Raw genomic sequence first — 12,850 nt, 5'->3', positions numbered from 1 at the left:
AGGTTTAATGGACCCTGATGTCCCAAGCTTCCTGTTGCAAACCAAACTGAATGCTGATACTCAGATTTAAAGTCAGTGTTTATCCTTAATTCTGTCAGTTCATCATTTGAGTGCAGTTGTGGAATCTGCAATGTGGATAATAATTTGTGAATCCTCAGATATTCAACATTTCATTTTCATCTGACAACCTCCCACATGAGTTGAACAAAGGCTTATTTGCCATAATCATTTTGTTCATGTTTGTGTGCTTTATTTATTTGCAGGTTACAGAGTACCTACCATATTCTTTTCACTTCGTAACTAACAATAGTTGTCACAAATATTCTTATATATGTAGATATGTCCATCAGTTTTGTATATTCCTAACTCTCTGCACCTGCACTGACTGGCTCTGCTGCTTTTGCAGAGAGAGTGGAGGCTGGCACTGACGACACGTCCACTAGGCTGATTTAACTCCCCCTTTATCTCTGCGTCTGACTGTTTTGTGGGCTTGATCACTTCTAGCAAGTAATGCCAGCAGGGATCTTGATCATTTTTATTTCCTATGTTTATTGCCCCTGTGGTCCTGGACGTGACTTGCACTGAGGAGTTGAACTAGAAACAGTTTAGAAAACAGGACTTGTTTAGTGTGTTAGGTACTGTTGACATTACTTACTCTGAGTTCTTTTCACATTACTTTGCAGTCAAGGGCAATGAGTGTGTTTACAAGTGCATTTTTTTCAGGTTCATTGGTCATTATACTTGGAAAACTTTGAGCCAACTAAACTTGTGTTATTTTGGTCATATTTGTCTACATTATTATTGTTATTATTATATTCATAAAAATGATCCACGAAGAAATTAGATGTAGATGAGGATGCATGATCTTCAATTTTCTCATGGCCATCTCAGCAATGTTCATTTGACAAATGTACTCTGTAACTACTACAGGTTCCATCTCTCAGTACAAATAGGTTGATGGGGATTTTTTTCCCAGTGTAATTCATGCAGGTCTGATGGTCTTGTACTTGATCATTTTACAACACAGTCCAGAGCTGTACAACATTTGTCAATGCCCGATCATCTGCTCTGACCATTATTGTTTTATTCATCCATATGACCATTTGTGTGATCCTTAAGCATTTCATTTTTTGGCTTAGTAAAATCTGTATTAGTCCTAAAAAAAAAAAAAAAAAAAAGCAAAGCAATATTCGCTGTATTCCCTCTCTCCAAATTGACTGAACTATTTCAAATGCTTTTCAGCAGAACCGAGGAGGATTTATTGCATAAATTTATAGGAGCTTGACACAATATCATGAACACTGGGACAATATAAATAACTCCAATACAGCAGGCCTGCAATAATAAACTTCTGTGTGTTGAGTTTTTGCTGTCAGAGAGCTTCAATTTGTGAGACAGTAGATTGTAGTGTTGTTGTACTGTGTTGCATTAAATTGCAGGGAGCTTGTTATATTTCTGTCCATTACCCCAGATGCACTGTATATGATGGAGACAAGACCTCAAGTGATTTCCTCTCAGAGGACGTACTGTCCCTGTTTCTATGTGATTGCAGCATTTTGCATAACTTTTTAACCTATTCAGTGGCTTCATTTATATAGTTTGTTTTTTCCCAGACAGTTTAAACTCTCAAATTCTATCTCACAGTAACAGTCTCATACTGTATGAGTCCTTAGTGGAATTGTTGTTCTTGTTTGTTCTGCTAGGGGTCCATTTGAAGTTGTCTTCTGCATGATGGAGAACTGTGCATACCCAGCAAATTCATTGTGTGTCATTGATTGAGCGCTGCAGTGAATTAGGCTATTGCCTGCTCACTTCTTGTGGCCCTATAGAAAATGTGTACACAGCACAGCACTTAAGCACAAAAAGGCGAGGACCTGTGTGGAGAATATTAAAAAGGGCCACAGTACTTAATAAAATGAGTTGAGTAAAGATAACGTTTGATTTTTGTTACTGTTGCAATAAAAGTAATATAAATCATAGTATATTATTAACCCTCTAAACTTCAAACAGTAGAAAGAAATAGATATTTATGTGCATTTTTGCAACCTCAACAAACTTTTGCTTTTTAAGTGCTGAGTCAATGGCTAGTATGGTTTAAAACTGCATGTTTTTTTAATTATTTATTTGACATATATTGCTTGACATTTATTCTCTCTGTTTATAGAGCTCATGGACATGATGGATGATGTAATTTTGTATTATTAATTCTATTCCACACGGGACACCCTAACATAAAAAGTGCAACAACTACAGATAGTGGTTTTAATTTAGTTAAGTTGAAGATTAATTAAAAAAAAAAAAAAAAAAAAACACACAAGACACATTTTCTTAGGCAACATGTACAGTAGCTGCTCGGTAGACAAATGTTCCTGTAGTATATCTATACGTAAAGAGGTTTGTTGTTTTTTCCTCAGTATTTGCTTTCTTTGGTTGTAACGACTTGGACTTTTTAATCACCTGGGTGTTTGGTTGCTCTGTAAATGAAGATTTTGCAGATAAGAAGAGATTGATTTGATAAAGGTCTAATGGATCACACCGTCCATAAATCCACAGATTACCTCCATGCGCTGGCCTTTTCCCTGTGCAGGCTTTTGGTCTCCTCTCCTCCAGTGCACCACTTTAAAATGTTTGTTTGGCCTGCAAGAAGAATAAAATGTCTTGTTAGTTTAATAATGAAAGTCTTGAGGGCAGGATTGCTCGTGTTTTAATCAATTTAAAGCTTGAACTTTTCTCTTTTAGTTTACATAATTTGTGTGATCTGCACTTGAGGCAGATAAGCACTATCATAACTTTTCTGAAGCATCTTTGCATTTGCATTTTCAGAAATTAGCAATGCATTGTTAGCTAGAAGTACACATTGTTTCTTTTTTCTTCCCTTCGGCTAAACGATTAGCCATTTATCTGTCTGCTCTGTTTAATCAGAGCGGCTGTCTGTGGGCAATATTGTAGTCCACATACTTGTGGACCAGATCAGGGTGAATTTTCAACAAGATTCACTTTAAAGAAAACAAGAGCAGAGTCTGAAAACAAGTGATGCTGCAGCACAAAAGCACGAAGGCTGTGCAACCTTTATAAAGGCTCTGCACAACATAAAAAACAACTAAGAATATGCTCCCTGTCTCCAGAGGAAGTGTGACAGAGAGTCAGTGACACTTTTCAGGCTGACACCCCCCCTGAATTTCCCCTCATCTTCATCCAACACCTGACAACCTAAACACACACAGTGACCTTCAGATGCCACAACTCTTCCTCACACCTCTTCCCTTTTGGTTGACCCAGAAGCCACTGTATATTCCTGCAGCTGCCATTTTACACAGCAAAGAAAGACAAAGAATTATCCCCCCACCACCACCCTAATCAGAACGGTGTGTGCTGACACCCTGAAAAAATGTCAGCCTGCCTGTCATGCCGGCACATCACCCCTCACCACGCTCTCCTTCTTGCCCTGGCTTCGTTTTTTCTTTGAATTACAATCGCACCATAGGTGTGAAAGAAAAAGGTAAATGCATCAGCCTTTTATCAACTTCCATTCAACAGCCCCACTAGGAAATTGATTGCTCTTAGGAGGGGGCTGTTGCAGAGGGGCATCCAGGTTTAATCTCAGTGCACAGCTGTTAACTATACTTAGAGGAAGGACACTAAGTACAGGAAAGGCTCAGAGTTCACTGTGCAGTCTGAAAAGACCACAGTTTGTTGTACAGTATTTTTTTTCATGTCTCACAATCAAAATAATGTCTACAACTGTGAAACATTTCTCACTTGCTTTCCTATGACTGCAATACATTAGTAATGATAAGCAATTACAAGTAAGCAAATACGGGCCACCATTAATTAACACTAATTAGAGTAGACTTCAAATCCATCCAGCTACTTAGCCAACAACATCAGGGTAAACAAAGTCATTAACCTGCTGATGCTGAAGAGACAGTAGATTCACATCATTTGCACCTTGCAAAGTCTTGATTAACACAATCAACCTGCAGGAGCTGAGTGCCCCAAGGTCACAGTCATGCATCTTGTGTCACAAGATTCATTAGAAGAGTGATAAGCCGTTTATGAATGGGAAATGAAGAATGAAAAGAAACCTTAATCAGTGAATGATTAGGAAATGCTGAAAACGACATGATGAGATGCTTCAGATTGTGCCATCAGTGACCTGTGATGATCTCTGAACCACAGCTCGTTATGTGTTGCCATGATCTTCAAAGATCGTCTCTGGGGCAAAAATCTGGCATCTCATCAACCGTATGCAATGTGGAGTAATTTGTCCATGAGCATAGTGGCACGAAAACACTAATGATTCAACATAGATTATTGTTCCTGTGGATTTATACACCAGTAATGCTTGATAGCTAATTTAGTTTTTTCCTTCTTCACAGAATGTGTTCCTACTAGAAATGTTCTCAAGTTTCAGATAATGCAGTGTCTCTCTAATATTTTAAAGTCGGGAGGTGTTTGTTCTTGCCATGAAGGAAGAATGAGAAGTAAAAATTGTTTAAAATTTGTTTTAGCCCAATTATCCCAGTAATGGAGAAATAAATATTTTTTTGGTTGCCAACCAAACTGTGACTGTTGATCTGATATGTCTATGTATGTATATATATATATATTAATTTCAGCCTTCTTGAATGATTAAATAATGGCCTGTGTCCAACATGTTTTCTATTAGAAAAGCACCCAGTGAGCCAGTCATATTTCCCTTCAATTTTCATGGTTGCTACAGTAACACATATGATTGGTTGTTTGATGAGCTATGCATGAGAGACATAATGTTTTCTATCTTTCACTTGGACTCATAGTGGTCACTGTGGCCTCACAAAACAAAAAGTATTGGCTTTTATTCAAGAAACTAATCATGAGAGGATTCCATATTAATGTATGGTTGATCCTCTTAATTTCCTCTCCATAAGTTACAGTCAAAACAAGGAGGCTCCTGTCCCTGTCTGGTAGTCCAATACAAGTTTGTGGGGTTTTTTTTATATTTGGCTTCAGGTGGTTGTTGCAGTTATTACTATACAGTGTTATGTTGTTGATGTTAAATGAACAGAATGGACAGACAAGGATGCAAGCTGCAACGTGACTGTACAGAGTCACACAGCACAGCTCCACTTCAATAGGTGAACATAAAAAGAAAACACACATTTGTTCTGTACATGTGTCTGGTGAAATCAGGGTTGTGATCGGCATTTGCCCTTGCCTAATTACTAGCCTTGGTATACCCGTGAACAATGTGTGGAACCCACTGCTACACCAGCAGTTGACTGTGGTTGACCTGGTCCATTATGTAACACTGACAATGACTAGTTACTGAGAGACAGAAAGCACTGAGTCCTGCCTGTCCAGCTCATTCTTCTCCTCTGACAAAAACATTTTGTAAATGTTCTGCCTTGTATATTATTCAGCTTGTGTGAGTTTTAACCACATATTGCCACTTGTTTTACCACTCTGAAACGCTGAATGACCCCCTGTTTGGGACAACTGGATATTTGGGACTACTCCATATTGACCTAGCTGTTTGTATCATTACAGATAAATCCTGGATGCACACCCCGGAAGCTCTGGCCAAGCATTACATAGCCTACAATGCCAAGGTATGTGTCACCATCATACTCACTGCACTGTAAAGAGCTTAGTAGGAGCAGTGTGATCCTTTAATGCTTTGATGCATCTACCTATCGTGTCTGTTTGTGCTCTCTTAGTCCATGCTGCATTTCTTTTGACACAAGCCAGGCCTTTGTTGTGGGCAGCAGACCACACTCAGTAGTCATGTTCAGCCTGGGTTGATCATAACATCCATGCGCCATGTTCATCACTTCACTCTTATATAATTAACAGACAAAATTGATATCCCCCTGTTTATCTTCCAAAGCAGCTGGCTCTTTTCAGCGTTGTGATGGGGGAAAATCCTTTCTCGTCAAAGTTTCATTTGAAAGTGCTTCTGTGTGTTTGTTTACTTTTAATGAGTGTGTGTGTGACTCATCCTTCTGTCAAAACCAGCCAAATCTCCTGGTTTTGATATCAGAATAACAGCTGAAATGATTGCGGTCTCCTACAAAACACTTTAAAAAATATTTTCTTTTAAATCTCCAACAAACACATCTTGAAGGAGCACTGTCCCTCGTGGGGAGTATTTCCCTGACAGGCTGGTTTTCTGCTTCATTTCAACAAAGAGCTTTCTCCTGTGAGGCACAGAATCTGTCATCCTACATGCTGTGCTTCAGAAATGCGATGCTGGAATGGAGGTGGAACTCCAAAACTACCTCATCCCCCTTAAACTGCTGGAGCTCATTTCCTGTGTATGCAGTGAAGAAGCATTGGGGGGGGGGGTCTGTAGAATCAAAGCAGATCTCTGCATATTGTCAGCCTTCACTGATGAGTTCCCTGTCTGGTTTAATTTGCTGAGATCTGAGCAAAAAACGCTCATCTCAGAAGGAATGGGAGAGGATGGGGCAGCCAAAGTGCTGAGAGTGTGCTTGCCCCTTTTCTTCCTGGTTTAAAGCTCTCGCAGTCACTGAGCTCAGTTAGGAACTCACTGTATTCATGCTAGTTAGAGCAGGGTAAGATCTTCCCCCTTTTTGCCTCAAGAAAAAAGATCCCCCATTGATTTACTAAGGTCATGAAAACTTCAGTCAGTTTTATTTGATGTCTGTACAAAACTACCTTAGTTTTCTCTTTTCATCTCAAAGATTTTCTTCCTGGCTGTCTCCTAACTACACCTTAAATAAAATGTAATTTCTGATAAAGCTTATGAAAATTGTAGGAAGTAAGGGGAGTACTTAGGTTCTCTGTACAGTTGTATTTGTACATATTTGTGATACTTGTGTATGTTTAATAATGATCTAGTATTTACTCTTAATATTCATCTGTTATAACTGACTCCCTAATTGTGTTGTAGTAGTAAATTCTCACTCCTTGCATGATACTGGAATCAGTTAATATGTTTTGAGAACCCCCTTTTCCAAAGAAAAAGTGTTCATTTTAACAAACATTTTTCATTTCAAGTTCGACCAAAAGCATTTAATCTATAAGATCTTTAGTTGAAGTAAATCTTTACATCAGAGCTCATAACATCAAATGGAAAATCAAACAGCACAGGTAGCTGAATGGAAAATGTGTCTTAAAGTGGGTGTACAAGAAGAACCCTGCTGATGCTTCAAATTACCTCTCACAAAAAGTTGATTTCCCAGCTGTGCCTCTGTAAATAGAGCTGCAACAATAAGCTAATTAATTGATAAGTTAATTGGCAGAGAGTTAATCAGAAGCTATTTAGATTCATCTCCTCAACCAACAACCCAACATAGTCAGCTGCTAAAATGTGAAGGGTTTTCTCGGCATTTCTGCTACTGTATGCCAGTCTTTCAGTAATTTCTGACACTTGGTAGACAAAACAATTAGTTAATGAGCATTTTAGTTACTGAATATAATAACTGACACGTTTGTTCTAATGCTTTACCACATCGTTCTCCTCATGCATTTTAACACATGAGGACTGTTTGGACAGTATTGGAATATTGAGGTGTGGGATACAGGAACAGAGAAAATGCTAAGAGGTGAGCCACCAGTGTGTCTTTTATCAACTATTCAGAAGTCACTTAAGTTAGACACAGTATAGATCCTGCCCTTTCTAAAGCTGTATCAAAAAAAAACTTTGAGGACCTCTCAGCGAGGTGGCACTCTCCTCTTCATTATATCATCTGAGTGAACTTTTCACACCTGCCACATGGCTGAAGTCTGTGCGTGTATGTCTGTCTGTCTGTCTGTGTGTGCGTTAGTGTGTGTGCATTTGAAGTACGTATCCTCACTGAAGGGAGAGAGAGGAACAGCAGCGGTTCATTTTCAGCTGCATGCACAGGTTGATGGATGAGCCTCCTGGCTTGGTTTGCCTTGTGAAACCTCCCTAGTCGTAAGCCCAGAATGCACTGGTCAGGAACAAGTGCTTCTCCTTTTCTATTTTGGGCGTCTGTCAGCAGACATGACCATAAGTGTGTGGAGTACATTTGTCACACTGGTGCAGAATGCTGACACTTTCCACTAAAGCCTCATTCTGTTTTCTGGCCCCACTGATAAGTACCAGTTTGGTATCATTTCTCCTGTCTTGCTGTAATATTGACCGAATTACAATGACCAACAAATCTAATTTGTTAAACTTAAGTTTATTAGTTTGTTGTTGGGAGAAAATAAAAATCATAGTTTTAATAACTACATGGCATAAATGTGGGGATAACAGAGGACAAAGCAATTTTTATAGACATATAAAAGACAAAGGAAATCTCTTTCCTCATCCCACATTATTACAACAGTAATAAACTGAGACAGCAGTCTGCACCGCACACTGGAAAGTTGCTGGACAAAGTCATGGAATGCTTCACACAGATTTTATTGTCTTAGAGAGATAATCCATTCCTGTCTGAGCTGTTTGCTGCCTTTCCAGTGGGAGACATTGTTATTTTGTTCTTCCCAACCTTTAAGGGTCTGACACCAATGTTTATGAAGTCTGATATTGGAACAGGCTCCACACATTGAGCTCAGGAGGCAATGAAGCTCTGCGGGTGTGTTTGTGTGTGACTGGCACAAATACTGCTGCTGTTGTTGCTGCTGCCAGATGGAAAGTGTGATGTTCAGGCATAAAGGTTAAGGGCTCCATCTGTTGGAAGATGGCAGAACCGTTACTCCAGTGTGTGTGTGTGTGTGTACACTTGCCAATGACATACAAATTGTTATTACTATTGCCAGTGTCCTTCATTTCCATCATTAGTTTTTTCTTTTTTTTCATTTTTGTGCAGTTGAATGCTCTAACCTGTTGCCCGTAGTTTGCATGGTGCTGTTTTTGCTGTTACTTCACTTCTTACTTATGTGCCCTCTTTTTCTCTCGTTCTAGTTCCTTGGAAACACAGAGGTTGAAGCCCCAAAAGGCACAGAGGTTGTGAAGGATGCAGTCCGAAAACTGAAGGTACAGCCTGTCTTAAGAATAAGCTCTAGCCTGAAGGATAGAAGACTGTTCTTTAGTGACCAGATTAGATTGGAAACTAAGGGAGGTGGCAGTGAGTGACAAATGCTCCCCTCCCTCATCTGTTACCAGCAAGGTGCCCTTGGACTTTCTCAGCTTATGGATTGAGTATGGATGCCTGTAACTGCTGCATAAGCACACAGCAGTTTGCTTAGTCAAGCTGCCCTTGGTAGATGTAAAATTGAATATTATTCATCCATGTAACTTGTAAAAATCTACTTGAACCACTGTTGTAACCAGCAAACTAATATACTAAGTGGTAATTAAGTGCATGCACACTGTCAGAACTCCACATAGCATCATCCAGCATTAGATGTTTTCTTGATCCCTGGATCTTCTCACGTTTTACACTGCTACACTGCTCCTGCTCCTGTTCCGTTACATCATATCAGATTCATAGCTCGATCTATATGTTAATATCCTGCCCTCTGAAAATTGGTCATGCACCCAACCCTGAAGCCCAATAATGGGTGCAAAGAGATGACTCCATATAGTCTAAGAAAAGACACCTGTTTCTTTATAGTCAGCAACCTTGTTTTCTGTTTTAATATTCTGATGAATCTAGCTGCCCAGGAATACAGGACAGACAGGTACACTTAGCATGTAGCTAGTGATCATAGCGGTATATGTATTTTTCTCTGGCATTGTACAAAAGAAATATTGGACTTTAGTCAGACGCACGCCGCTAACAGTTAACAGTTAATGGTTACACTAGTCTAAATGCAGCTTAGGTGTAGGTAGCTTGTTTGAGCTTGTTTAAATCATGAGACCAAAAAGAACTATTAATACAGAACAAAAGATTGCACATCCATTATTAGTTGGAAAAAATATTGATTGTTGTAGTTTTAACATTTACAGAGCAGTTAAACTAACTCACGGAGGACGGAGCTGCTCAAAGACAACAGAAGAATTTTCAGTGATACAAAACACTAAAGCCTAAAACTATGTTCAGGGTTTACTACACTAAGCTTTCCTATTGAATGATACTTAACCTGGGTTGCTTTCCGGACACATCCGTCTCAACTTCAGTGACATTTAACCAAACCTTTAAGCATGGGAACAACCACTACCCAGGCAACTCTCTTTCTCACCACTTCTCAGTAATGTGGCTGCTTTTACTGCCTGCTGGCCTCCCCTGTGCCTTCTCCTGCCAAGAGCTGAGTCTGTGAGGCCACTCATAGGGGAGGCTTGTTTTCCTTAACCCACACCTCTATTGTTACATTACATTTGATCTGGAAAGCAGAGTGTTTTTTTTCCATGGTTACTCTCCCAGACACTGGCAGTAAGAACAGGCAAATCTATGCCTCCACCGGTGCAGTTCTGTGTTCTTGTATATAAATGCCTGGGTTTTTACCAAAGAATGATAGATCTGCTTGTGATACACACTCATTGTCCAAGCTGTACAAATACTGCAGAATATAAACTGAAGAAAAACAGTGCATTTTCTAATGGATCAGTTACCTTGATTACCATTGCAGAAAACAGAACAAACCTTTAATATGGCACAGATTATCTAAGCTACACTAATTAGCTGCTGGGTCCAGGTGTCTTTGGGAACTTGCTGTCTCTGTGTCAGCAGACAAACACTGATTTAATGAAGATACAGTGGCCCTGTAGGGTCAGACCATCTGTTGCAAGACTTGGCTGTATGTTTGGAGTTGTTGTCATGCTGCAGTGTATTGATCAAATGCCTCCCTAGATACAAATCTAAACATCTAAAGCTAAATCTAAATCTTTTTCTCATTACTGTATATTAAAATTAGAAATCATCATGTATTATCAGCTTCCTGATGTGACAGCATACACTCCCCCTGTAATGACATTGGTTATCGACCTGAATTCACTGCCAAGATCTGTTAGCATTTAGAACACTTGGCAACAAGACTTAAATAGTTTCTGGCAGCATTTAAAGGTGAGACCCACAAAATGAGTCACACATTCAGTTTCTTTATGTGTCTTTTGTAAAACACATGACTTTTAAACAATGGCATTTCCCTAAATTTGAATTAATTTTGAATGAAAAAACATGGTGCAGAGAGGATTTATTTCCAAAAATGTCTTAGAAAGTAACAACAGTACATTAAATGATCGTGTAGTAGAAGTATTTGTTCATGGTGTTGAATGCACTGGGGGTTATTAGTCGGCTTAGTAGCCCTCAGCCATTCTGTGTTTGAGTGTCTTTTATCTTATTGTCTTTGTTGATACTGTTCCCACAGCTCTCATTACTTTTGTATTGGGGAAAACAGCTCAACAGCATGTCAGTAATGTTAGTAGTTAGCTTTGGGCCAGAAACATGGCATCAAAGAAAGTTTAAGTGTTGTTGTGTATTTAGTGGTTAGCCAGCCTAGACAGCTATTCTAATTCTTGTTCTGTCCTGTATAAAAGTTTAGTCTGGTCTATGTGGATTTAAATTGGATTTCCAGGGGACAGTACCCACACACAGAGACACAGACTCCTTCTGGATGCAGTTGTAGACATGCAACCTAACAGAGAAACAATGCATCCTTACTAAGGCAGAGGGACAACCAGACTAGTGTTGACAAAAAATGGTTTACAGTGGAGTAGGCATACTAGCAAATGACTGTTGTCAGTTTTGCTATAAAAGCTTTAAAATCCAAGGTGTTATTAGAACTTCTGCAAATATTTTGAATGAGGCAATCAGCAAGCAATTGCATGAACACCCCCCCCCCCATTCCAGATAAACTGTTGTGATTGGAGGGATAGGGTTTGTACTGAGTGAACCAGGCTGTAAAATCCAGACTCATTTCATAGAGAGAATTTTTGCGTGACAATGGAAAGGGTTGGCCGGCCAGCCTTTAAAACTAGCTGCTGTAGAGGCAAATATGCAGGCTATGATGTTTGAAAAAAGATGTTCCATTAGCATGTGCTTTGCTTTGTACATCAATAAGACCTTTCTGTGTATGATTTCCTTCAGTTTCAGAGGCACATTAAGAAGTCAGAGGGACAGAAGATCCCCAAAGTGGAACTACAGATCTCCATTTATGGCGTAAAAATACTTGATCCTAAAACAAAGGTGAGTGAATACTTTGGGATTGTGTGTTTTAGCAGGATCACAGCGGTACTCTACATGACACCTAAGCAATACTGACAATACACCACATGTAGAGCTGGAAGTGATTTGTACTTGACTCACTCATACTGTAGAGCCAGTAAATAATAAATGCATTGTTCTTGCTTTGCAGGATGTGCAGCATAACTGTCAGTTACACAGGATATCCTTCTGTGCAGATGACAAAACTGATAAAAGGATATTTACTTTTATCTGCAAAGACTCCGAGTCCAACAAGCACCTCTGCTATGTGTTCGACAGTGAAAAATGTGTAAGTGTTTTAATTCAAACAAAGATATTTGGCAAAGACATTATGTCAGTGATACATAAGCAAGTCTCTTTTTGTTTCTGTGCTTTAGGCAGAGGAGATAACCCTCACTATTGGTCAGGCCTTCGATTTGGCCTACAAGAAGTTTTTGGAGTCTGGAGGCAAAGATGTGGAAACCAGGAAACAGATTGGAAGCCTACAGAAAAGAGTAGGTCTCATATACAGCTGGACTGAGCTCTCACACACAGATTTATGTGAAGACCTGGACCTCCATGCTGCCACATTAATGTTTTCATTAATTAATGCAGAGCATGTTCCTATTGATTGGTTTAAATCAACCAGCGTGGACAATTAAGCTGTGTTGATTAAAAAAAATGTCAGTAACGTATATTAATCACTGAAAGCTCTGTTGTTACACAGTCGGTCTGTAATTGAATTGTTGCACAGCCTGCGGAGAACGTGGAGCTGTCTCAGGGGGTTTTTTGAATGGTGGCGGTTTGTGTTA

At 39.4% G+C, this 12,850-nt stretch overlaps 1 protein-coding gene across 1 annotated transcript in view; it reads left to right on the top strand.

Annotated features, from left to right (window-relative positions):
* Nucleotides 1-12,850, top strand: part of gulp1a (GULP PTB domain containing engulfment adaptor 1a) — a 65,169-nt gene that overhangs the window by 47,212 nt on the left and 5,107 nt on the right. The window contains exons 4-8 of the mRNA XM_028393735.1: nt 5,530-5,591; nt 8,879-8,950; nt 11,943-12,041; nt 12,211-12,348; nt 12,437-12,553. Coding sequence (XP_028249536.1) covers nt 5,530-5,591; nt 8,879-8,950; nt 11,943-12,041; nt 12,211-12,348; nt 12,437-12,553 — 488 coding nt within the window. The remainder of the gene's footprint in view (nt 1-5,529; nt 5,592-8,878; nt 8,951-11,942; nt 12,042-12,210; nt 12,349-12,436; nt 12,554-12,850) is intronic.

The sequence above is a fragment of the Parambassis ranga genome, chromosome 21, assembly GCF_900634625.1.
Source record: "Parambassis ranga chromosome 21, fParRan2.1, whole genome shotgun sequence".
In the NCBI taxonomy this organism is placed as follows: Eukaryota; Metazoa; Chordata; class Actinopteri; family Ambassidae; genus Parambassis; species Parambassis ranga.
This window is presented reverse-complemented; position numbering and strand designations above follow the sequence as displayed.